Source organism: Schistocerca serialis, chromosome 1, assembly GCF_023864345.2.
Source record: "Schistocerca serialis cubense isolate TAMUIC-IGC-003099 chromosome 1, iqSchSeri2.2, whole genome shotgun sequence".
NCBI lineage: Eukaryota > Metazoa > Arthropoda > Insecta > Orthoptera > Acrididae > Schistocerca > Schistocerca serialis.
The window spans coordinates 1,278,282,295-1,278,309,071 of NC_064638.1; the positions used below are offsets into that span (position 1 = coordinate 1,278,282,295).

Genomic DNA, 26,777 nt, shown 5'->3' on the forward strand with positions numbered 1-26,777 from the left:
CACACAAAGGCATTTGATTACTTATCATTGTGCCCTGAAATGAGGAACATTCTACCCGAGATACTTCTCACTCCTAAAGTGGGGTTCCGCTGCCCATCAAAATCCACAACGTACTGGTCCATCCTTATGCCACTCCCAATACCAACCCCCTTGCTACAAAGGCCATCCTTGTGGAAAACTCATATGCAAAACCTGCACAACCCACCCACCCAGCACTACCTATTCCAGTCCTGTCAGAGCTTTATCCTACCCCATCAGGGGCCGGGCGACCTGTGAAAGCAGTTGTGTAATTTATCAGCTCTCCTGCAATCATTGCACAGCTTTTTATGTTGGTATGACTACCGATCAGCTATCCAGCAGTATGAACGGCCACCGCCAAACTGTGGCCAAGAGCAAAGTAGACCACAATGTGGCACAGCACACAGCTGAACACAAAACTCTTGATTTCAATGACTGCTTCACTTCTGAGCCATCTGGATCCTTCCCAGCTTTTCTGAACTGAGCAGATGGGAGTTATCCTTACAACACACTCCCTGCTCCTGTAATTGTCCCACCCTCAACCTACAGTAACATAGTGCCGCTGCCCCCCTCCCCAATCTCCTGCCGCTCCACCACCCCACGCAACAGTTTCCAGCCCTCACTGTCGTATCATCTCGTTCCCATTCTCATCTCCTACCCTGTTTATTAGTAGCCCTCTGACAGCATATACACCAATCTTTCTCCGCACCTCTCCTTCTTTGCTCCTCTTTTCTCCACCTCCCTGCTGTGCCTGTTGGCAGTTTAGTTCTCGCACACTCCACTAGAGTGTGTTCGCCTCTCTGTCCACCCATACCCTACTATTCCTTCCCCTTCCCCACCCCTCCAGATTGCTGTTTGTGTCCCATGTGACACTGCATTCCAGACTGAGATGCTTGAGTTGCCTGTGTGTGTGTGTGTGTGTGTGTGTGTGTGTGTGTGTGGTTTTACTGATGAAGCCTTGAATGTCTTTTGATTGTGCCTGTCTGCAACTTCACGTGCCTTCTTTACGGTAAGTAGCAATCTGTCTTTTCCTACGTTGTTGATACACCTACCTGGAGTTTTCTTTGTTTGTAATGGTAACTTTTCAGGCAAATACCTTATGTCAGTAAAAGTTTGTAATTTTGATTAGTCAGAATACGTTAAAAATAATTTGTTTTTCAAGGAGCCTCTTAAAAAATTGGTCAGTTGTCTTATATTCGGGGTCGACTTATACTTGGGTAAGTACGGTATATCCAATTTCCATAAATATAGTTAGCAATCGTGAAGCACTGCTGTGTTTGCTAGTATTTTATATTCGTCATCTCTGTCTGTGGCGACTACCTACTTCCTTGGACAGTCTTACAAAGTGTTACATCACCTTACATTGTCGTGACTACTCGTAGGTGTGTGAAGCCTATGAAAAGTTCGTCAACATGTTCCCGCCATATGAATCTGTTTGGATCTATTTCCTTATGCGTCTACCCATCTTATAACTCATTCCTAATCTTTTAATTTTTAAAACAATCTTCTTTGGTGCACTCACTACGAAGGAATTTAATTTCACAGCCATATCTTGCTCATATCCTTTCTTATGGCAACCCAGCTCTCAGATCAGTAGAGCATACTAGATACTGCCATGACTCTTTAAAACTTCATCTCTCCCTCTTCTCTCCGCTGTCCCTGTCTCTCTTTTGTGAGGTGCAAACCCCTCCCCACCCTCCCTGTGCAGTTTAGCATGTTTTAATTGTGGCATCGATTGTTTTAAATTTCGAGAAATTGTTATCATCTTCATTGTCGAAATTTAGTCTTATGTCACAGCCCAGGTATTGATAGTAATTTACCTGTTCGAGCTTTACATTATTTACTACAGTTTTAGATCTTACAGGCAATTTTCCCTTGAATGTGATAACGTTCCTTTTTTGTGGAGATGTTCATACTGTATTTAGAAGCCAGAAAGTCAAGATGCATTGATAGATTTTATATATTTCTCTGGTCCGCAACATGGATGTATGAGCTGTCAAGCTGGTTGTTTGTACAATAATTCCTATGATTACGAAGACAGCAAATCGGAAGACAGTGAAGAGAGAGCCGAAATACTAAATTCTGTCTTGCTTCATTGATGAAGATCTCACTGCAGTTTGTTTGTACAATTACTAGAGTGACAGAGCTAGACCGATATAGAGATAAATTCTTTTATCATTAAAAGTATTTCAGATCTGTCTTTGCAACTACAAAAAGCTTCATATTTATTTTACCACATGTGTTTTGTATTATTCAATCAGAACGTCATCAGTGGTAGCATTTTTGTCTGATGTCTGCCTACATCTGGAAGTGTCCGTATGCACATTTTCCAGGCAGTCCTGCGTTTGATACTGACGTTTATTGCATGATTTCACTAAGCTTGTGGCACTATGCTTTTCTTGCCATAAAAAACAACAAAAATATTGCACAACTAATATTTATAGAATATTGATAGAACTGTAGAGGATAAATTTTTCTTGGCTAAACATTTAGCGGAAATGGCTGAAATGGTACTTAGTCATTGAAGTGCTAAGTGACAAGGAAGTAAACACACGTATTAAGAGGAATTTTTATAAATCTGCCATCCACTCATAGGCGCTATATGTTTCAGAATACTGGGCAGTAGTGGCAAAAGATGAAAAAGTGCTGCATGGAATGCAAATAAAAATGTTATAAGTGCCCGTGGATGTCGCAAGACGGACAACATGAACAACTAACTTATAATGAAATGTATTGAAGTGATAGAGACTGAACAATTAAAAGAAACCTATCTTCGCTAGTATGGATACATAACTAGGAGCAATGGCAAAAACAGCTGTCCATTATGATCCAGGAAGTAGTCAATCCTGTGTGGCCGTCACAAGCAGTGATAATCAGGCAAGGCCATGAAGAACATGCTAATAATAGGCCCCAAATCAGAGGATGCACTTGACAAAAAAAACTTACACAAAGCCGCAAAACAACCAAATCCCACAACAGTGGGACATGCGCTAGGAGACAAAAAGTTGTACTACACAATATCTTTTATTGTTGTAGTTGGTAGAAAATGTTTCATGTCTCACACCTCTGTTGCTATTGTGGATCTGACTCATTTTCGCTTGGTGGTCAGAGACTTTAATTTTTTAAAATCTTTCTGGAGGCGCATCAAAAATGCATTATATACACTAATATATGAGCGAAAATTTATTACTTATGAGGTGTTGTTATCCAAAATTTTCGGGACTGGTGCTGCCATCTGTTGAAAACCTTACCTTTGGACTGATGGTCACCATCACCCTTGAAGTAGTTCCCATCTGCATGTTCACACCGTTCCCAGCACTTCTGCCACTGGTCAAACATTTTCTTGAAGTCAAGTTCTTTGAGGACGTTTATCACCGCCAGCGATGCTTCTTGAATCCTCTCTAGAGTGTCGAACCGACAGCCTTTCAACTTGTTTCAGTTTTGGGAATACTGCGAAGTTTCAGGGTGCCACATCTGGTGAATACAGAGGATAAGGTACAACCGCCATGTTGTTTTTTGGCAAAAAGGTCATGGTGAGCAAGGATGTGTGACAGAGCGTGTTGTTGTGATGCAGCAGCCAGTTCCCTTGACGCCTAAGTTCGGGCCATTGTCGCTGCACGTTTTCACGGAGCCGTCGTAAAACACAGTAGTATGCAGAATTCACTGTTTGGTTGGGTGGAACGAATTCTTTGTGCACAATTCCCTTGGTATCAAAGAAAACGATGATCATGCTCTTCACATTGCTCTTCACCTGTCTGGCTTTTTTGGGTCTTGGAGGACCCGGGCTCTTCCACTGGGACAATTTTTGCTTTATCTCTGGGTCATAACTGTAAATCCAGCTCTCATCGCCAGTCGTAACCCGTGAAAAGAAGGTTGGATCATTAGATGCGGTCTGACAAAGGTCCGAGCACACTTCAACACACTGTGCCTTCTGATCAGCAGTCAAGATCCTTGGCACAAATTTTGTGGCAACATGATGCATGCCCAACTCATCAGTCAATATTCTTTGACATGTCCCATTACCAATACCCATTTCATCCGCAAGGTCTTGAATGGTTCGAAGTAGATCTGCATGAACCAATTGTTGAAGTTTGGCAACAATGTCTGGCGTTGTGCGGCTAACGGGCCTTTCAGTGTAAGCATCATCTTCAGCATCTGTACAGCCGGCCCTGAAATGAGTGTGCTACTCAAACACACACATACAGCTCATGCTCTGTCCCGGAAACACTTGCTGAATCATTGCAAGGGTCTCCGTAGCACTTTTCCCGAGATATGCACAGGATTTGATACACAAGTGCTGTTCTGTTCGCGGATCCATCATAAAATTGCCACACACCAAACACAGAGTATTATGGACATCACTGTGGACATGCAACATGTCCTCCCAGCTGAATTCAACTCTGCACACTGACTCATCAGATATGCAGATCTCGCCACATAGCGGTGCAAAGATCTACTTCTCCTACGTTCCAGATGGCAGCACCAGTCCCGAAAATTTTGGATTCCACCTTGTACGTGCTAAAACATCTGAATACACAGGCACTATACTTGCACTGTTTTTAATATATTCACAATTATATGTGAAATCACCACATAATTGACAAAAAGGAGAAAATTGAAATCCAAGCGCAAAGGTGCCCCAAGGACAAGAGCAATGACTAGTTGTGCATGTAAATTTGACCTGATCAACCAGTTTTTTTGTGATCAGTAAAGTCATTCTTCACTTGCTGTACGACTTCTTACACAGACTACCCAGCTTAACTACAAATCTATGTATGTTTACATATATATTCATTAGGAATGTGGCAAATGTATGTACGCCAGTCACTTGAATTTTGGAATGGCTGTTTTTTTTTTCTGTTGTCTGCTGTTTTCTTTATTCATCATTTTTCATAATTATTGAAGATGATTTCCTAAAATATGAGTAACGCTACCTTTTTGTGTGTGTGTGTGTGTGTGTGTGTGTGTGTGTGTGTGTGTGTAAATATTTTTGCCATACAGGTACGGTGTCACTGGACTTAAGTGGTTGGTTAACTGTTACAGTGTAATGTTGTTTTAATTTGTGAATATTGTGGAGTGATTGTAGTGCATTAAAAATTGAGTAGGAATAAAATTGTTTTGCAGTAGCAGTGCCGTGCCCATTCAAAATAAGAAGGTGTTTATGTTCATGACAAAAATTCTTTTATGTGTAGCTTTTATAATGTGAAACTCTACTGGGAGAAGGACAATTTAGAAAAAACACATTAAAAGTGTTCGCCATAAGGCAAAGAAAAGTGTCTACAGTGGCTGCAGGAACTTCTTCTAAAAGGCAAGCTGCTGTTGGTGACACGCTAGACAATGCTTAAAAAATGAAAATCCAGAAGGAATCTGTGCACCACAGTGTATGTAAAATGAGTTTAAAGGCAACAATGCATTCACAAAACTAGATAATGTTGAAATTAGGTCATTTTAAATACATATGTACCCAGTGCTAGTTGTATACCCCGTTTGTTTATACTTTGATGAGACTATACATACTTCCTCGAGAATATATCAGTCAATGCTGACGAAATGAAAGAAGAAATCAAAGATTCTGTGAAGGGTGTTCCTATGTAATTATTGCTAATGCAACTTGTGACATAAATGGAAAATGCATATTTACAGTTTTCTTTAGGGCAGTGACTGCAACATCATAACAGGAAGTACGGGATGTTCAAAAAGTCTCACTGCAGTGCCGTACGATTGTTAGCTGTGCGTGCCATATGCTGCAGTGAATATACCGAAATGAAACACAGTGAAATACAAGTTATTAATTTATTGAATATTCTCTTGTACTTATAAATTTTCAAATTAAATGTTGAAAGTGTCCCCCCTGTTGTTGAATACACAATTCAATTAGTCTAATCATGTTTCAAACACAAGCTGTAACATTTCTTCTGTGACAGAAGCAATGAAAGTGGATATTGCAGTTTTCAATTCATTGATGAATTTTGGACAGATTTTATAGACAGTTGCTTTCGCTGCACCCCAGAAGAAAAAGTCAGGTGATGGTAGGTCAGGCGATCATGGAGGCCAAAGTCCCTGTCAAATTATGCGATCACCAAAAACATCAGCAAGCAGTGACATTGAAACGCAAGCTGTATGTGCGGTTGCACCATCTTGTTGAAAATAACCGTTGAGTATTTCACTTAACACAAGTTCTCCTATGAATGGGTACAGAATATCACTGCAGTATCATTGTGCGTTAATTGTTTCGTTGAAAAATATGAGACCCACAATCCGACGTCTAGAAATTGCAATCCAAACTCCTGTTTGCACAGAATGAAGTGGTTCCTCATGAATACACAATGAATTTGCAGTACTCCACATACAAGAATTTTGCGAGTTCATGTACCCGGATAAATGAAACCACACCTCATCTGTGAAAAATGTTTCATTAAGAATATCCCTTCCATTTTGTTGAACGAAATTTTTGAACCGTTGGCAATAGTGCATTCTCTTGCCATGATCAGTGTTTTTCAGTTCTTGCACGACTGTCACTTCGTATGGGAAAAGTTCTAATTTTTTCCTTACAGCTGTGTGGAGCGTTCCGACACTAACATCGATTTCGTGGGCGAGTTTTCTTACTGACTTGTTCGGACTCATAGACATTTTATTGGAAATATCGAGTAGTTTATCCTCAGACAAAACGCTGGGATGACCATTTCTCGGTGCATCTGTCACTGAACCCGTTCTTCGAAATTTGTTAATCAAATCTCGTGCAGTATCGCAATGTGGGAGTGTTGTCTCTGGGAAAACTGAATTAAATATGCAACGAATTGAAACTGTGTATTTACCGCTAGCTTTGAACACTTGTTCGACTAAAAACACACATTCTTCAATGGATAGCATTTTCACAGTGACAAAAATGAAACAAAGGAACTAAACTTAAACGTTCACGTCAACACGTAATGACACACACCTCTGATACTACTGACACTGGCTGTGATAAACGAAACAGTGTAATGTTGGGAGAGTCCACTTGAAGGGAAGTAACCCAGGCAGGCGAACAGTCATACAGCACGTGTGGCTAACAATCATAGGGCACTGCAGAGAGACTTTTAAACACCCCGTATATGTGCCTTCCTGTAACGTTTTAGATACTGCTAAAGGAAGCACTTGTGCCCAAGTCATAGACACCCTAAAAGACCCCAGTATTAAATGTGAAAATTTTCTGGGTTTAGGGTGCAGTCTCTGCTGCGCACATGGGATCTTTCTTCTACACACTTAAAAAGTTGATTGGAGACCATTTAACACATTTCAAATAACAAAATAAACTTAATAGGTGATTTTTCATCAGAGAACTAAAAGAGCTAAATTTTGTTGTTAAGAAGCCGAAAACAGCATTTCTGAACTCTTGCTAAATGAACCTTCAGTTCCTTCAATAGAAATTTCCTCACCTGCCAAAAAAACATTTTCCTGTCCCTGTAATCATGAGGTGGAATTCTTGGCTCTATGCTATGCAATATTTAAACACACACCTACCATCGAATTTTTCAGATAATTGGAATACAAAAATTCTACCATTGAGCTCATTCTTGATCATTTTAAAAAAATGAAGCTGCATCAGATTTAGTCTTCTTACAATGCAGATTTGTAATTGATTCATGTGCTACCATTTTCAGTACAATTACAATGATAGAAGGCACAAATAGTTACTTGCATATTTGTTATGGATGGAACTTGTAATTGTCAAATTACTGTTGAAGATAAATTCTGAAGGTTGTTTTTAACAGGCACAATTAATTGCTTTGACTCACTACAAAATGAGACAGAGAAACCAGCTGCAAAAATTGTCTTAAATCTGCTGCTATGAAAAGTTTATAAAAGTAATGTAAACACACAACAGACACAGCTAACATTTTTACAAAAACATTGGCAAGCTCTTCAACTCTGTAGTTTGTGGTGCAAAGCCTTATTGAGCCAATTCTAGTGTCTTTAACAAGGCAAAAAATATTCCAAAGTTTGAAAGCATTCCATGCGACAGTGTTTTTGAAGCATATTTGTCATTACATTGACACCTAGTTAATTGTTTGAGGCATGTATATATTTGAGTGGTGTCTGTTCTGTCAGATATGCCTGACAGACCAGACACCACTTGCGATGATGTGGCTGGTGGCACATTTATACGAAATAGAGAAAGGAGGAAGAAAGGAAAGGGATGGGTGGGAGTTCGTGACTTCCTCCTCCACAGGGAATTGTGCTAATGCAGTGGCGAATGTTGGAAATTTGTGCCGGACTGGGGCTCAAACCTGGATTCCCACTTCTCATGAATGGTTGCTGTAGTCACTTTCGCCATCTGGACACAGTCCTTGCCTGGCTCATATTACCAACTTATTGAACGCTGCAGTGCAGCGTCCCTTGTCCATTAACCACATACTCACAAACTATTGATTCCCGAAGGAGTTCGGGCGATATTAGTGCTTCCTCACTGAAACGGATGTCAAGGAACTGTCACATTGTTACAGAAATGTGTGTGTACTGTGGTGTCTGTTCTGTCGGACATTAAGTAGGGATGCTGCATTGCAGAGTGCGAGAAGGACATTAAGTAGGGATGCTGCATTGCAGAGTGCGAGAAGTTGGAAATTTGGGTCTGTCCTGGATGGTTGAAGTGGTTAAGGCAACCACTCGTGAAAAGTGGTAAATTTGAGTTTGAGTCCCGGTCTGGCATAAAATTTCAACTTTCGCCATTGTATTACCACAATGCATTTTGCTGCTGGAAGTCCCGAATTCCCACTCACCCATCCCTTTCCTTTCTTTGTCAACTGTCTATTTCAGATAAATGTTTGAGACATGATAAGAAGCTTGATGACAGTGCAACTTCTACTCTGTGAAAACCTTAAATATGTTGAATTTGGGAGAGCTGCTTTATTTGCTATTTGGACACCTGTCAGTAGTGTGGGTGTGGAGAAGTACTTCTCAACATGCAATTTAGTTGTAAGAAGCCAGACACTGCTCAAAGAACTTACGTGATGGCACTCGGTACAAACATTTGTATGTAGCCCTATAATGTGTGTTAATTTGAATGAGAACTAGCACTGTAGTGTTGCGTTAACAGAAGTAATCAATTTCTTCCCATTTTTTTAATATAAAAAATGAAAAAGAAAAACTGTGAATAGTGAAAAAGGAAAAAAAGTCAAATTTCAAGAGAAGAATTTTGTATTCGTATGTTGTGTGTGTATTTTTAATAATGCTGAATTTTCTAAGTTCATTTTTCTAATTTTAAGTAGCTCTACTGATGACAGCCACCAAGTTATCAGCTGGGATCTATTGATACGTAATCAGCATGGTTTCAGAAAACATCGTTCTTGTGCAACTCAGCTAGCTCTTTATTCGCTCGAAGTAATGGCTGGTATCGACAGGGGATCTCAAGTTGATTCCGTATTTCTAGATTTCCGGAAAGCTTTTGACACCGTTCCTCACAAGCGACTTCTAATCAAGCTGCTGGCCTATGGGGTATCGTCTCAGTTGTGCGACTGGATTCATGATTTCCTGTCAGGAACGTCGCTGTTCTTACTAATAGACGGCTAATCATCGAGTAAAACTGAAGTGATATCAGGTGTTCCCCAGGGAAGCGTCCTGGGACCTCTGCTGTTCCTGATCTATATGAATGACGTGGGTGACAATCTGAGCAGTTCTCTTAGGTTGTTCGCAGATGATGCTGTAATTTACCGTCTAGTAAGGTCATCCGAAGACCAGTATCAGTTGCAAAGTGATTTAGAAAAGATTGCTGTATGGTGTGGCAGGTGCCAGTTGACGCTAAATAACGAAAAGTGTGAGGTGATCCGCATTGAGTTCCAAAAGAAATCTGTTGGAATTTGATTACTCGATAAATAGTACAATTCTCAAGGCTGTCAATTCAACTAAGTACGTGGGTGTAAAAATTACGAACAACTTCAGTTGGAAAGACCACATAGATAATATTGTGAGGAAGGCGAACCAAAGGTTGCGTTTCATTGGCAGGACACTTAGAAGATGCAACAAGTCCACTAAAGAGACAGCTTACACTACACTCGTTCGTCCTCTGTCAGAATATTGCTGCGCGGTGTGGGATCCTCACCAGGTGGGATTAACAGAGGACATCAAAAGGGTGCAAAAAAGGGCAGCTCGTTTTGTGGCCGATATGATACGCGAGTTGGGATGGAAGTCATTAAAGCAAAGACATTTTTTGTCGCGGCGAGATCTATTTACGAAATTTCAGTCACCAACTTTCTCTTCCGAATGCGAAAATATTTTGTTGAGCCCAACCTACATAGGTAGGAATGATCATCAAAATAAAATAAAAGAAATCAGAGTTCGAACAGAAAGGTTTAGGTGTTCATTTTTCCCGCGCGCTGTTCGGGAGTGGAATGGTAGGGAGATAGTATGATTGTGGTTCGATGAACCCTCTGCCAAGCACTTAAATGTGAATTGCAGAGTAATCGTGTAGATGTAGATGGGATGAACGGTCAGAGACAGAGGATGTATACCGGTAACTCTCAGTATCCTGTAACAAAGCCTGTTTCGCAACAAAAGGGCCATGACGTTGGTGCTTGTTTTACCACATGTCCCATCTGAATTCTTCATCTTGACACCAGTGTATCAACTGTGGGGTACAGTGAGAGAGGAAGTCAAAAATTATATTGAGAGAGATTGCTGGACAAAATTACCTATAGAAATAGTTAGGAGTCTCCCAAATTGACAAAAGTAGGGCATGATTATGTATAGAATAAAACATAAGCATTTTGCACATTTATTATTGTATACTGGCAACAATTACAGAAGGACTTTTTGACACTATTATCAAAGCATTGCAGCATACTAAAAAAAAAAAAAAAAATCTTCAGGCAAAAATGTATTCTGTTCTGAGTGTTTCATTCAGTGGTACCAATTTTGTGCCATTTTTCTCACCAGAAACTCTGAAGTTTACTATGTTGATTCCAATTTCCATGCATTATTGAGGTTCACCATTCAGGTCATCCTTAGAGGTTTTGTAAGAAATATTTTACTTGAACGCACAGGTTATTAGAAAACGACATGGCACAGAATGTGTAAAAATGGAAGAATATATATACATTTATCTTCCCCTAAAAGTTTAACAATTATTTTAATTTTATGCAATAGTTACAGGATGGCTGACATGTTTAATGGTAGACCATTTTACTTTTGTTCTTATGTTTATAGGTACAAAATGTTGTAAAACCAGTACTGGATGCTTTGGGAGACTATCGCATTTTGAACCTTAATGCGACCAAGAGACTTTCGTACTTAATACAGTTATTTCCTGCATGTGTGGATACAAAATTTTGCGACCAAATGCTTCAACATATAAAAAAATTGCTGGACCTCATCATTACTGCACAAAAGGGTAAATATAATGTTAAATATTACAAGAAGTCTTTGCTTAAAAATAGTTCAATTAGATTGGCATCCATGTGACCCCATTGTTTGCACGGATCGTTGAATATAAACGATGGAGAAAAGATCAGCAATCAATCGTGAAATCCTTAATATTTTTAAATGGATCTACATTTTAACTATTACATTGCAACTCCAGTGCTAAAAATGACAAATCAGGAATAATGTAAGATAGCTAACACAGAGTCACAATGCAGACTTTCAAATAGAAAAAAATGTGGTGAGTGGCCCTCAACTACCTAGCCTCTGACTCAGAGTGGAAATATTAAAAGTTTTGGCTGGTTTCGTAGTCTAGGGGCTGGGATATGTTGTTGCCACATTACAAGCCAAATACTGCTGCGTCTACAGTATACAATATGAATATACACATGAATTGGATGGTCAAAGGTTCCTATCTCTTGGCAATTGCAAATTTTTAATGCAACATAGTAATTTATAAATGAAAGATTGCAATTAAATAAAATCTGCAGGTACTATCTTAATGACTTTAAATGATGAGTATGATAGCAAAAGTACCTTTTAGAATGCCGGTTATTACTGCAAAACACCTACTGGTGTCAATGGTCCAACAGTTAAATATGAGTTGAATAACAGGGAAACAATATATTCCTACTTCATATAATTAGTTATGAACAACAATGTAGCTCTCGAGATATTCACTTTTAAACGCATACTACGTCTTCACTGCAGAAGACACACAAATCTCACAAGTGCACAAGTCAGTACTACAAAATGTTTCTATCTCCCGCTACCACACCCAAACTGCTCCACTCTCCAATACTTTCTCGCGACTGTGCGTCTGTCGTGTCGTACTGTCCAGGACCCTCTCCAACCAGCACCTCCCGTGTCCTGTGCCACACTGTTCAGAACTCTCCCATGTCCTCTGTGACAGTCCGTTGCGTCGCACTGTTCAGAACTCGCCCTCCATTCACTTCAGTAGTCGCGTCCCTTAGTAACGAGCTCTGAGATTGGCGATAGTGCTCCTGTCATGTCTCCAAGCCAGCGCGCACTCACAAACATTTTGAAACACATTCGGTATACTGGATTTACATTTAAATAACTTGAAATTAAATAAATATTCCTAAGGCTGGACCATAAACATGCTCTAACACAGATTATTAAATACATAAACAATGTGTCTGTGCTTTCTAAAACACAATAAATATTTAACCAATTTCTTCATGAATAGTAAATATCAGATATAAACAAAGACATAGACCAATAAATATATTTATAAGCATGGGCTGCTACCGTTTTTTCGTGTAACTGTGGAGTACTTGTGGCCTGATGCGATCGATAGTAATCACCCACTTTGACCTCCAATAACTCATGTACTATTCAAATAAGATGCCTGTAATTTATACCAATTTAGGTTTACACTAATAGCTTTCTAAAGACACACCGATCGACAAAATCGGATGCACTGTTTAGATTTTGGAAATTCGTTGGTGGGTGTTACTTGTATAATTTACAGTCGGTTACTAAGCTGTAAACTAATAAAGATATTGAAAATCTGATTACACCATCAGAATCGTCGTGCAAATAACGGTAATGTACGTGTTTCTTTTTAAGGTATCATGATTCATCTGACTACTATTAATTTCTATACAAACTGTGAAATGTCTGCCATTAAGGTTTCACAAAGTCCGCCATCTTTGACACTCCCTGCATGTCTCCTTCATCGACACAGCGTCACCGTGGAATTCCCAGCCGCACGGCCGATGGGCCACATGGTCCGGCCATTGTGTGACAACACGCGGTTGCTAACGAGCCAAGGCTTGCTGACCGGCCCGAGCGGTCGCCACCAACTTTTCAGGGCGCCACAACTCGTCCGTTACCTCACAACAAGTAGAGGCATAAGCACTACACAGTTACATACCATGTACCAACTTGTGACATTAGTCCAAAGTATCACGTAGTAAGTGAAATTGGTTGATATAGAATACACAGGAGTGTAACATAAATTGAAGCTGTTGCTGACCTGCAGAAAGAAAATGTGACATCAGAGATGTGTGTTGCCCTCTTTTGAGACACCGATGAGCAATTAACTAATAGTGAAGTTATATAACTTTTAAATTTTTTTCAAAGATGTACATTTGTACATAGGCCTGTTATGTGTGTTAATTTGACTGAGAACTACCACTATAGCATTGTGTTACAGAAATAATAAATTTTCTTCTCTCTCTCTCTCTCTCTCTCTCTCTCTCTCTCTCTCTCTCTCTCTCTCTCTCTCTCTATTTTCCTAAAGTGTGAGTAATGAAAAAGGAAAAAAATCAAACTTCAAGGGAAGAATTTTATATTTACGTGTTGTCTGTGTGTTTTTCAAAATGCTGAATTTTCAGATTTCTTTGATTAAACCATAGAAAACAAATCACATGTGGCGCCATAACTATAGCAGGCTCAGTAACAGTATGTGCAGGACAATATGTGAAGTATTTTTGTGTTACAAACTAATGTAAGAAGATCCACTCACAATTCCATACAACAGCGAAAAGTACAAAGTCAAAAATAATGTACCAAACTAATTAAAACGTAAAGGAATTAAAATTAATGCTATAAATTATGGTGTGCCCTCTCTGGTCATAAACTAAAATCATACAGATCATGAAAATATATTAACACCATCTATTTGTTTACAGTATAAACACATGGAATACGACAGCATTACAATGTCGAAAAGTATGAAGCTAGCCAGTGGCTCATAAAACTGAACAAACAAATAAAATAAAGGAATGTGTCAATTACGGGAAGTAAAATATGCTCAAAAAAACTTGGATTAAGTGTTGCCGGGGGTATTCAAACCTGCACCTTCACTGGGATAAAATAAGTCTTGAGACCATCTGAGGAATAGGATAGTCACACTTCATGTAATTTTTTTGACATTACATACTCAGAAGCAAATAAGATATGAAAGTAATATAGCAGGTTAAAAAGCATACATAAAAAGTATGATGTACTGGCTTGAAAAGCCAACCAGCACAGAGACACGGTATATATACTTCCAATATGTCTCATATTGTGGTAATAACAGAAACACCGGTAATGCATGAAGAAGTGGGACAGATCTTGTTGTGGGCTATAAATTTACAGTATGACAACTTCAATTAATGTTAAATGTACTGCATATTCAGATACAGTACCGTTACAATGGATAGACTTTACACAATTCGGCACAGTGAACATGTAGTGCTAGAACAGAGGAATGCAGTAGAAAAATCAAATTCTACTACCCACATGATCCAGAGTGGACATGCAATTCCATCTTGCTTGTCACATGTTAAGTTGGTGCATCATGCAGAGAAGGGATGGTTGATGGACCTTTTGGAGGAGGTTGAGATTTTTTGAAATAAGAGATCCTCTGACGTCCAATTAGTCAGTCTGCAGATTGTCGTGAAAAGTACCCACTTGTAGCAACTTTCGAGGAACATCTTGTAAATAGATGAGGGTAACTAAACTCGATTCAATAATTCCGTACCCGAGTCGCATACTTATTTGGCTGATTAACAGGTAAAATTTGAGTAAGGTTTTATTGTTTACTTTGTTACTGTTTTCATCTTCTTAAGGACTACTGTATCTCAATATGCAGCACATTTAACATTAATTAAAAGTGTCACGTTGTCAATTTATAGCCTACAACAAGATCTGTACCAAGATCTGTTTTTCAAGCTGGTACATTATACCTTTTATAGTTGCTTATTTAACTTACTGTACTAATTTCATACTTTATTTACTTTTGCAAAATAATGTAAAAATAAATAAATTACACAAAGTGTGGCTATCCTATTCCTTAGCTTGTTTTATGACTTACATAAGACCATTAAGAGCATCTCACTGAATCCCACTTTGTTTGAACATATTTTGTTTCCCATAACCCAGAGACATTCCTTCATTTTACTTACTTGTTCATTTTTATGTGCATCAGGCTAGCTTCATATCTTTCAATGTTGTAATGCTCTTGTATTCCACATGTTTGTATTGTAAACCCAGAGTAGGGGCTAATGCATTTTTACGATCTGTATGATTTTAGTTTATGACCAGAGAAGGCACCATATTTTATTGTACTATTTTCATTCCTTCATATTTTAATTAATTTGGTACATTGTTTTTAATATTGTAATTTTCACTGTAGTATGGAATTGTAAATGGATCTTCTTTCATTAGTTTTTGATGCAAAAATACATTACACACTGTGCTGTACTTATTATTACTGAGCATGCTGCAGCTGTGGCTTCACACATGTGATTTGTTTTCTATGGTTTGATCACTACTTGTGGTTTTATTGTTCAGTGCATTTAAAAAAAATAGAAATTGTATACCTCCACTTTTTAATTATTCACTGGTGCCTCAATAAAGGGCACAACACATCATAAATATAGCATTTTCTTCCTGTTCAACCATGTAAGCAATGGCTTCAGTTCATATTAGACTCCTGCATGTTCTACAACCATTGTTGTTTACTTTGTGACACTTTATACTTATATCACTTGTTGTTGTATGGTATGTAACTGTGTGGTGTTTATCTTTGCACTTGTGACTTAGTGTTAATTATCTGACATTTGTTTCCGATTCTCCCGTTTTGTAATGTTTATCACTGGAGATGAATATGTAATAGTTAAAATCTACATCTTCTGTAATAAAATGACAGATTTCATGAGCGATTTCTATTTTTTTCTCTATTGTGTAAAAATACTTGTCAAATTATAACAATGTGAAGGGAAATTGTAAAGAACAAAAAACATGAAATACAAAAAAAAGTAGTGCAAGTGCTTACGTTCCACAATATTTTAAAGTGTGTATAAAGTGAATTGGGGGAGCAAAGAAGAAATAAAACACACACAGAGAGCTGTGGGGGGGGGGGGGGGGGGGGGGGGGGAGAGAGAGAGAGAGAGAGTTCAAAGCAAACAACCACCACCCATTTTATTTCAAAGTCTATGTGATCCATAAGCTGGAGAGTGACAGTAGAAAAGAACTTTATTACTTAAGAAGGGTATCATTTCTACTTTTCCAGATGTCTGACAGCTTGTTGGGATGTTTTCATGTCCCCAGCAAGGTGAACATGATTACATTTTGTGCACAGTATTTCGATTCTAAGACAGTAGTTGGAAGATTTTAATCAACATGTAATGGGCTGCTTAAAAATATACCATCAGTAAATATGTGGTTATAGTGACATATGGGATATTAAATGTGACAGATACTTATAATATACTGAGAAACTGGAACATATCTTTAGTATTAAGGACAGAATCCAAAAATATTCATTTTACAGTGCCACACCTGAGCCAGGAATAGCTAGAAAACAGAGTGGAAGGGGCAAGTTGAGTGGGGGGTGATGAGCACAGTTAATTATAAATCAGTGTCTGAAATAAAAAGGTGCTTTTGTGGCATAAATTTCAAGCTGTTCTCATGGTTCAGTAATAGTGTTGAAAACTTCACGGATTTGTAACAGCACTTTTATTACCAAATGTCATGTTGTCAGTTAAGTAGTAGACTATTGGATAGATGGTGATATTTTCCCTTTTATTGCTTTGAACTTTACTTTTGTCCACTTAGTCTGTTTTTTAAAATTCTGTTGAGTGATATGATGTAAGATTTGTCATTCGAAGTAAATGTTGTATCTTTTTTGTTTCAGGTGTAACAAAGACTACAGAACATGAGCAAAAGATAACAACAATAATTAATATTTTTCACCAGGTCCCTTCAGTTATTTCAAAGTACATCGAACCTCTCTGTCGATTGACTTTACATACAGAAAAAACTTTAAATATTGAAGCAAGTTCGCCATTTCGTGAGCCTCTTATGAAGTTTCTGTTAAGATACCCACAGGAAACAATTGATATGTTCTTGAAAGAATGTTACCTGAAGGTTAGTATTATGTATACTATTACTGCTTACTAGTATGGTTGAATCTGAGGCTACATGGTAAATCCATATTGGGGGGTTGATGTAACATTGGGAGCTGTACTGTGGCAATGTCTTCAGAAGTCTGTTAAAGAAACTGCCTGATTCCATGATTTGTATAAGCCAAACTTGCTGTCCTTGTTAATTAAGTTCTTTGCCAGATGAATTGTAGCTTCTGCTTTCACCACCAAGTCCCAAAAAGATTACAATGATGCTACAATTGTGTTATTTTCGCACACCATAGTGTGACCACCAACGATGCAGTGATCAACTACAGCCAATTTATTGGGCCTGTAAAACTTGGGTGTACATGTGGTACTTGGTGCGTCTTTCATGGATTGTAAGAGTTATCTATCCAATCCATGAAAGGCCAAACTCGCAGGGAATCTTGTAAACCCCTGGTTTATAGGGAATCAAATCATCTATAATCCAAGAGTGCTGCTGTCTTCAGTGGAGTTCGAAAAATCACTTTTGCTTTGTGCCTGTGGAGGACCCAACCTATTTTTGACAATACACTTCCCTCATATGGCAGGAATTTAAATCTTTGTAGTCTTCTTCTGCATTCCTTATGCCCACCTTTGGCTTCATTTGTAGTGCCTTATGTGTGTGCTGTGGAGAGTACCCATTAGCTTCAGAAGAAAATCCCTAGACTAGAAGCTCATCCTGTAGACTGCTCTCCTCAGCAATGATGCATGCTGTGTGAACCAAAGTTCTGAGAATGGTCATTGTTTGGGAATGATTTGCACATAATTATAAATCCATATGTTATTAGTTTCTCCATGTGATCTGCTACTGTTTGAAACTTTCTAGCAGTTAAAACTGTGTGTCGGACTGAGACTTGAACTCGGGACCTTTGTCTTTCACGGGCAAGTGTTAGTAGAGCACTTGTGTGCGAAAGGCAAAGATCCTGTGTCTGAGTCTTGGTCCAGCACACAGTTTTAATGAGCCAAGAAATTTCATATCAGTGCACACACTGCTGCAGAGTGAAAATCTCGTTCTGCAACTTTTGTTTACACATATATATTGTGTAATAAATAATAAGAAAGTTATACAGAGCAACTGGAAAAGCCTTTTCATTAATTAGAATCTGTATATGTCACCTTCCAAAATACTGCATACCACAAAGTACTATCATCATTGTGCTGAACCAAAATGTCATAGGCATCCTTTCTTTTCAATTTCCATTCTAAACTGGATTTGCTTGTTGATGGAATTCAGATCGTTTAAAAATTCTTGTAATTTGTCTTCACCATGGGGCCACAGTACCAATAAAATACTGTGGGCTTCAAACTATAGTATTCCAGTGCTTTTCCTTCTAAATCCTCCATAAAAAAATCGGCCACCAAGAGCAACAAGAAACTGTCTATGGTGACATTGTCAGTCTGTTCCAAAAATTTCTTACCAGATAAAAAGTGTGTCGTCACAACGTGTTTGAACAAAACTGAAACCTCTTTTTAACAAAACTTTTGCCAATAAGAGATCAGGATTCTAAAATGGAAATCTTTGTGAATAGGGACACCACATGGGAACAGTGAAGCAGAAGCCTTTAAAATTTGTTTGGCAAAGAACTAAATTAAAAGAGGTTTCAGCTTGGACAAGTCATAGAATCTGGTGCTTTCTTTAATAAACTTTGCAAAGACGTTCCCACAGTGCAGCTCATAATGATACATAGACTTCAGAGTGTGGACTGATCACGCAGCCACAGCTTCAGTTCATTGTGTAACTGTGGTTGCATGCGCAGTGACGTGTTCAAGTGTTTGGAACTTTTTGATGGTCAGGAATGATAAATGTGACTGCAATAAGCTTTTAGAGGCTTTTAATGATAGTAATCCTGTTTTGTTTACACAGTAGTGGCTCATCAGTGTTTCAATATTATTCCTCTTAGTCTTGTACCTAATGGTCATATGATGCTCTCATAGATTTAGACTTGTAATAGACACACCTTCCATTGGTGTATGAAAAATGTACAAAGTTCAAATAACATCAGGGAAGTGATGCACGCACTAAGTTTGATTAAATTTATGCCTATCTGATAAACCCATGGTGAGCATTTTAATACTTTAATACAGGTTGCATCAGGAACAAATCGTGCCATATTAACAGGTATCTTCTTTGTTGCGGAAGACAAAAATAAAACATCTGAAGAAAATGCCTTTATTTGTGAAAACCACAGGTTTTTCCCCCAATAATTTTAGTGTGTGTGTGTGTGTGTGTGTGTGTGTGTGTGTGTGTGTGTGTGTGTGTGTTTTAGCTGGCTAAAAAAAAAAGATTCATCTGAATGCTAGCAAAATTTCATATCTTGTTTATGTGCCTGTTGAAGGCTTAATGCCTGAACTGTTTGGTGACTTGTTGTCTTCACTTGAGATTATTTTGTTCTATCAGGACTTTTCACTAAAAAAGTGTACTTTAATTGTAAAAATGACTTGTTTCACATCATAAAGAGAGATTGCAATCACAATGCACGAAATGTGCAAATAACTAACCAGCTAAAAGTGAAATACACCAGTAATCCTGTTGGTGGATCAGCACAGTGTGGCAGATTCTAAGGGCATTGCAAGCACAACTGATCTTTTTGGTTAACTTATCCACAAGCTACTGCCACCTTTTTGTTTGTCGTCTGTCTTTATGACTAGGAATAACAGTAATATGGTAGGAATATACCGCTACTGTCTACGTAGGAGGTGTTTAGTGGCAAACAAGCACACTGAATAACAACAGCTAGATGGTATTTAGCTATCAAATTAAGTCTTTTGTTGGATGGAGCTGAAATGGGCATACATGGCCAGAGTTGTGTGCTGTCACTAAGACTCTACAGTGACTGCCCTTGAGGTGAGCAGTGAACTTGGCTGGGGTGTTTTTACCCCTTAACTTAATGAAATTTTTCTCATATATTATGTTCCAAAAAATAATATTTTTTGTTTGTGTAAAACATTGTGTAATGAATGGCATTACACACAAATGTATGAAGACAGTTTTTAAAGCTTAAAATAATGAGCTACAAGACTTTGAAGATCGCTAGCTACAAGACTTTGAAGATCGCTAGTAATAAAATCCCTAGTACACTTGTGCACTGGATTTTGACTAAAACAGACTGCAACTTGTATTCCTTTTTTAGTTTCTGTGTAGCTATGAAGTCTAACCATGTATTTCACAACAGTTTCCTGTGAACATATATCTTGGAGGAGCTGGCTGGAGGACAGTGTATATATTTATCTTTTACCACTGGCAAGCACTTGTCACTCAACTGACAAACTGTTGTCACTTTCAGTCTCTAATGAAGTTTCATCACATTCTTCTTTATTTTCTGAGCTGCTAAATTTAATGTCAAACTCAGGATCACTATAGCTATCCTTTTTATTTTTATTTGAAAGCATTGACTAACCAACGATACAGGAGACAGTGTGAAAGTCCGTGTGTTTTTGTTGAATATGCAAAGCTGCACACAGTGACAACCAAAATATGACATCCAGGCTACAAATGTACTACTAGATGTTCTCTAGGGTCAAAACACTTGTCAGTGCTTAAACAGATACAAACTTTTATGTTTTGAATTTCTTTTCTTAAGTTGTCCGAATATGCTCAGGATTTTAAGTTTCTGTCAAAATACTGAAAGTTAGATAACTACGATTTTACATTAAGGCGTTAATATCTATCAGTGTTCATTCAATGTGGTTGTCTGCCACTCGGTGCCTCTTCTGTGGGCTGGGCACTCTGGCTGAGCGGCTCCAGGCGCTTCAGTCCAGAACCGCGCTGCTGCTACGATCGCAGGTTCGAATTCTGCCTTGGGCATGGATGTGTGTGATGTCCTTAGGTTACTTAGGTTTAAGTAATTCTAAATCTAGGGGACTGATGACCTCAGATGGTAAGGAATTTCACACATGGAGTTTCATATAGTGTGTGTACACTGATTGCTACTTTTGGTACCTCCAAGTCATTTTAATTTATTTAGAGTTACAAGATGCAAGTTTTTGGAAGGTTAAGAGTGAGTCTGTTTGCTGTGAACCACTTGTAAACTGGTTCCATTACCCTCCTCTATGTTTGGTGTGTGGTTATTTCAAGCAGTTTATCAGCATACTATCTGACAATCCCAGCATTGATGGGTATTCATGTTCCAGTTTTCTGTTAGAAAAGAAAAGTAAAAATAACTGATTTTGTTCTGCAGTCTCAAAAATATTTCATTTTGAAAACACATGTGAAGCAATGAAACAGTCATACAAAGATCCTGGACAGTTTTTGCGTTTTGGGAGCTGCTGATTCGTGTGTCTACAAAGTGACTTTGTAAATTTCTTCATGGCAGTGCCTCTTCGTATCTCTATAGATGGCTATTGTTTTCACCTACAGCTGTTTGTGCCTCACAGAAGTTTTCAAAAGCGCTGCCAGGTTTCGGGGATTCCTTTTGAAGTGATTCGGCTCTAGGACTATCGTAACAGCAAAGAATAAATGTATTAAAACTTCATGCTTGACACAGCATTTTTCACCCATCTCTGTGTTCGTGATGTCATATCTCCTTAACTATGTGTAATACCATGATATAATAGTATAGGTACATTTAGCAGCCTATGTGTACACCTATACTGTCAGCAAAATTTATTACAAATAGAGTTAGTAACACAGAAGTTACAAATTTAAATGTCGTTCATGATGCAACAGTTTCTCGTGCATCTCATTGTTGATGAAGTCACATTCGCGAACTATGATAGGTAGGTGGTTCCTAACTCCACAGTGATTCTTGCCTGACAGTAAACGGTGTGTGTACCAAATGTGTTTGAAATTGGTTCAGAGATTTTGAAGATGATGTGGAATACACATACACACACACACACACACACACACACACACACACACACACACGGGTAATATAAATTTCTCCTTCTTCTAGAATTCTATTTATGAATGTTGAAAACAACAGTTGATTGATTGCTGACAACAAACTTCACCATTAAGTAAATGCATCTTGAGGCCATTTTCAGTATATCTGTAATGAGGCTGCTTCCATTATACCAAATACTTAAATTATGAAGGGTTTCGATTTCAGTTTCCAAAGAAACATTCATTTATTTAGAAGAAATGTAGTACAAAGCACAAGAAGAATGATAATTTTGTGTTTTCTTCCTGAAACTTGGCATCTCTTTTCTGCTACAGCCTTCACTGTTTCGGGAGAAAACTTATTTGTAGTAATTATTTTTGAAACTTGTCCCAAATTGAATGTCTGAAATTTTGAATCAGTTAGGAGATATATCTCCTTTCATAATTGAAAATTGCTGTTTACATCAATAAGTACTTCCCAACCTGGAAATAATTTCGTACACAAATTTTTGAGTATTTTCATACCCGACAGGTGAATACAGTAAAAGAAATGCGGGGCTCCCGAGTTTGAGTCTCGGTCCGGCGCACAGTTTTGGTCTGCCAGGAAGTTTCAAGTACAGTAAAACTTCGTTAACACGAATCCAAAGAGACCGAAAAATCAGGAGTTCGTGTTATAAAAATTCGTGTTAAGTGAAAAAACCAGATTTTAATAAGCAACAGTACACTAATGTGTAATACACTACACTATCAATCACGTTATTGTAGACTTATGACACTATAAAGTGCTTGTAAATCCAAGTACTCACAAATTATGTACATTACTTTCTTGGAAAAAATTCGGTCATGGTTTGCTGACATTCATGGGAACGATAATATTTTGTAATTTCACAACCAGTTGTAATGATAGTGTCCGTAAACCCAGCAGTGACGTCGAATGTTGAAGCGAACCGTGCTAGACAGTCCAAGGCTGTAAACATCTCCTGACGGGTAGGTGGAATGGTATCTGTATTCTTTCCCTCTTCTCTTTCTTCTGATGACCCTTCTTGCACCTCGTTCACAGCTTTTGGCACATCTGATTCCACATACACACATACGGCAACATCGTTGTCTACACTAATGAATTCTTCGAAACTAATCCCAGGGTTCGCAACGTCCTGCAGAACTGTCCATTCATCAGGTGAAGTGGCATCTTCTAACTCGTGGACATCTTCAGTGTTGCTATGTCTCCAAGCTCTGTTAAAGCACTTCCCTATATGATGTGGCGATACTGAGTTCAAGGCTGCTGCGATGGCTTTTATTGCGTCAAGCAGATTGCAGTTTGGGGTTGCGCTCTTGTTTTCAGCAGCACAAATTGCAGCTCTTACAAGTCGCTTACGATAAGCTCTCTGTATGAGAGAGATTATGCCTTGGTCCAAAGGCGGCTTGTGGTGTTGGGTGGGAAAAACTGAACCTTTATGTTGGATAGGTTCAGATCGTGAATGTTATGGGCAGTACATCTGTCCAATGTAAGAAAAACATATCTATTTTGAGCAACCATTAGACTGTTGAAACGAAGAAGCCACTTGCAAAACGATGTGCGATTGACCCAAGCTTTCTTGTGTTGAGAGTAGATGCAAGGTAAAGTGTCCATATTTATGGTTTTAAAACAATGTGGTTTCTCGGATTTACCGATAGCCCAGGGACAAAACTTCTCACTGCCGTCAGCATTACAGCACAGTACAGCAGTCACACGTTGTTTGCTTCGTGCTCCACCGTGACACTTATCACCTTTTACCCCCAGGGTGTGATTTGGTAAAAGATCGTAGAAAAATCCAGTTTCATCCATATTAAACACATCACACAAGGCATACTTTTCCCTCACTCCGTTGAATTCATTCAACCAGCTGTTCACACTTTCTTCATCAACTTAATTTGCTTCACCACAAATTTGTACAGGTGAAATTGAATGTCTTTTGAAACCGATACAACCAACCAGCAGAACAACGGAAGCCTTCGATGCCCATATCTTAAGCAATATCATCTGCTTTTGACTGAATCACAGGGCCAATTAAAGGTATGTTAGGTGCACCCATATGATTGAACCATTCTAGCAGTAACGACTCAATGTCTTCATACTTGGCGGTATGAAGTCATTTAGATTTGTTTCCAGAACCTGATGCCGCAGCATTTATGATTTTTTCTCGGTTCTTAATAATCGTAGATAAAGTAGATTTAGGTATTCCAAACTGCTCTGCAATTGCTGTTTTCTTGGTACCACAGTCCACTTCGTCTAGAATCTTAAGCTTTAACTGTACATTTAGAGCTGTCTGTTTCCTCTTTGCCATTTTCGCGTGCTAGGGTACCAGTTGTAACTGTAGTTTTTATTCAGTATTCCAACTCTATATGGCTACGACTAACAGAACACCTGTCAAATCTGGCACTGAGTACATTCCTAAATGCTGCTGCACACATTATTGAATGTCTTACAACGTACAGCATATGCTGATTGTTGAGGTGATAATCGCGGCTACCGACTACAATACGTTAAAAACGAGTCAACAATAAGTATAATTAGCTTTGTAGCTACATTTCCTACATTCATTTCGGAGGGGGGGGGGATTACGCTTTAGAATACTCTAAGGTCAGAAGTTTTTGTTACAGTGAAATTTAATTACGCTAAGAACATAACAGAGTTCGTAATTTGCCTTAACCGAAATTCGTGTTAACCAATAAAACATACCATAAGAACTAATGTATTCCTGGCGGGACCAATATTTTTTTTCGCATTAACCACAATTTCGTCTTATGCGAGTTTGTGCTAATTAGATTATACTGTATTTATAAAATTCAGATACACAAACTGCATTAAATTTTGTCTTCAAATCTGAATCACTCTGGATCTCAGTTTGATTAGGTTCTGATTCTATAAATGAGAGACAACAAATTAAAACTTGCTTTTAAATATTTTATGATCTACAACTCTTGGTTCAAACTCATTTCTGAAGATTTTTACTGCATCTTTTTCATGTGATGTTCTTTCACCTGAACAAGATTTTTTTCGAGTTGCAGGTGGGGAAGGGTGTTAAATCTTCATTTTCCAACTGCTTTTCCCATAAAACTAGCTTACATTTGAGTGCTTTAACTTACTTGCACATGTTTGTGATGATTTGATCTTTTCCTTGAAGTTTGAGATACAAGTAAAGTAAGTGTTTTGTTGTATCAGCCATGGAGGATAAATCTTGCTACCAAATTTTCTCAAGAAAAAGACTTACATCTTGATTTTTACTTGTTAAGGACAGGTATTTTTCCGCTTTTAAGTCTCAGAGTTGTTCAAGAATGGTGCTGTAGGATAGCCAGTGTACCTCAATATAATGTGATGAACTGGAATGATGTGTTTATGTGCAGACTGAAGTGACGAATGAGAATTTGTACCGAGGAATCAGGATCTGGGTCTCTTGTTGATGAGGCAGATGTGCTGACCACCATGCCACCCTGGCACATGGGGTTTGCGCAACTGCAGACACTATCTTAGCATGCCTCCCTCCTCAATCCAAACACTCATTGACACCTCAGCCCACTGGTATTTCCCCTAAACCCAAACAGCATTGAAGAGGCTCACCAACTACATTGGAATAGCACCTGAGCACTGAATGAAAAAAGGAGTGGGGAATCCTGCCTGAAACCTAGACATTGGTGTTTTAATCAAATGAAACTACAGTGAAATCCCTATTTTACGTTTTTGTGCAGTCCAGACTCCAAAAAATGCAATATGAGGAAAATGCAGAATGGAGGAAAATGTTAAATCCTCCAAAATGTGAGCAAAAACACATGTACTTGGCATATATGATAAGAAATCACAATCCTCTCGAATACATTGTATAAAATTTGTAGAAGTGAAGGAAATTAAGTGTGCAGTACAATACTATACAATAAATTGTGACAATCTACATCTACATACATACTCCGCAATCCACCATACGGTGCATGGCGGAGGGTACCTCGTACCACAACTATCATCTTCTCTCCCTGTTCCACTCCCAAACAGAAAGAGGGAAAAATGACTGCCTATATGCCTCTGTTCGAGCCCTAACCTCTCGTCTTATCTTTGTGGGTTTTCCGCGAAATGTAAGTTGGCGGCAGTAAAATTGTACTGCAGTCAGCCTCAAATGCTGGTTCTCTAAATTTCCTCAGTAGTGATTCACAAAAAGAACGCCTCCTTTCCTCTAGAGACTCCCACCCGAGTTCCTGAAGCATTTCCGTAACACTTGCGTGATGATCAAACCTACCAGTAACAAATCTAGCAGCTCGCCTCTGAATTGCTTCTATGTCCTCCCTCAATCCGACCGGATAGGGATCCCAAAAGCTCGAGCAGTACTCAAGAATAGGTCGTATTAGTGTTTTATAAGCGGTCTCCTTTACAGATGAACCACATCTTCCCAAAATTCTACCAATGAACCGAAGATGACTATCCACCTTCCCGACAACTGCCATTACATGCTTGTCCCACTTCATATCACTCTGCAATGTTACGCCCAAATATTTAATCGACGTGACCGTGTCAAGCGCTACACTACTAATGGAGTATTCAAACATTACAAGATTCTTTTTCATATTCATCTGCTTTAATTTATATTTATCTATATTTAGAGCTAGCTGCC

At 38.5% G+C, this 26,777-nt stretch overlaps 1 protein-coding gene across 1 annotated transcript in view; it reads left to right on the forward strand.

The window, feature by feature from the left end:
- LOC126419578 (transformation/transcription domain-associated protein) overlaps positions 1-26,777 on the forward strand; it is a 435,226-nt gene that overhangs the window by 181,148 nt on the left and 227,301 nt on the right. Inside the window, exons 27-28 of the mRNA XM_050086768.1 lie at positions 11,200-11,383; positions 17,066-17,298. Coding sequence (XP_049942725.1) covers positions 11,200-11,383; positions 17,066-17,298 — 417 coding nt within the window. The remainder of the gene's footprint in view (positions 1-11,199; positions 11,384-17,065; positions 17,299-26,777) is intronic.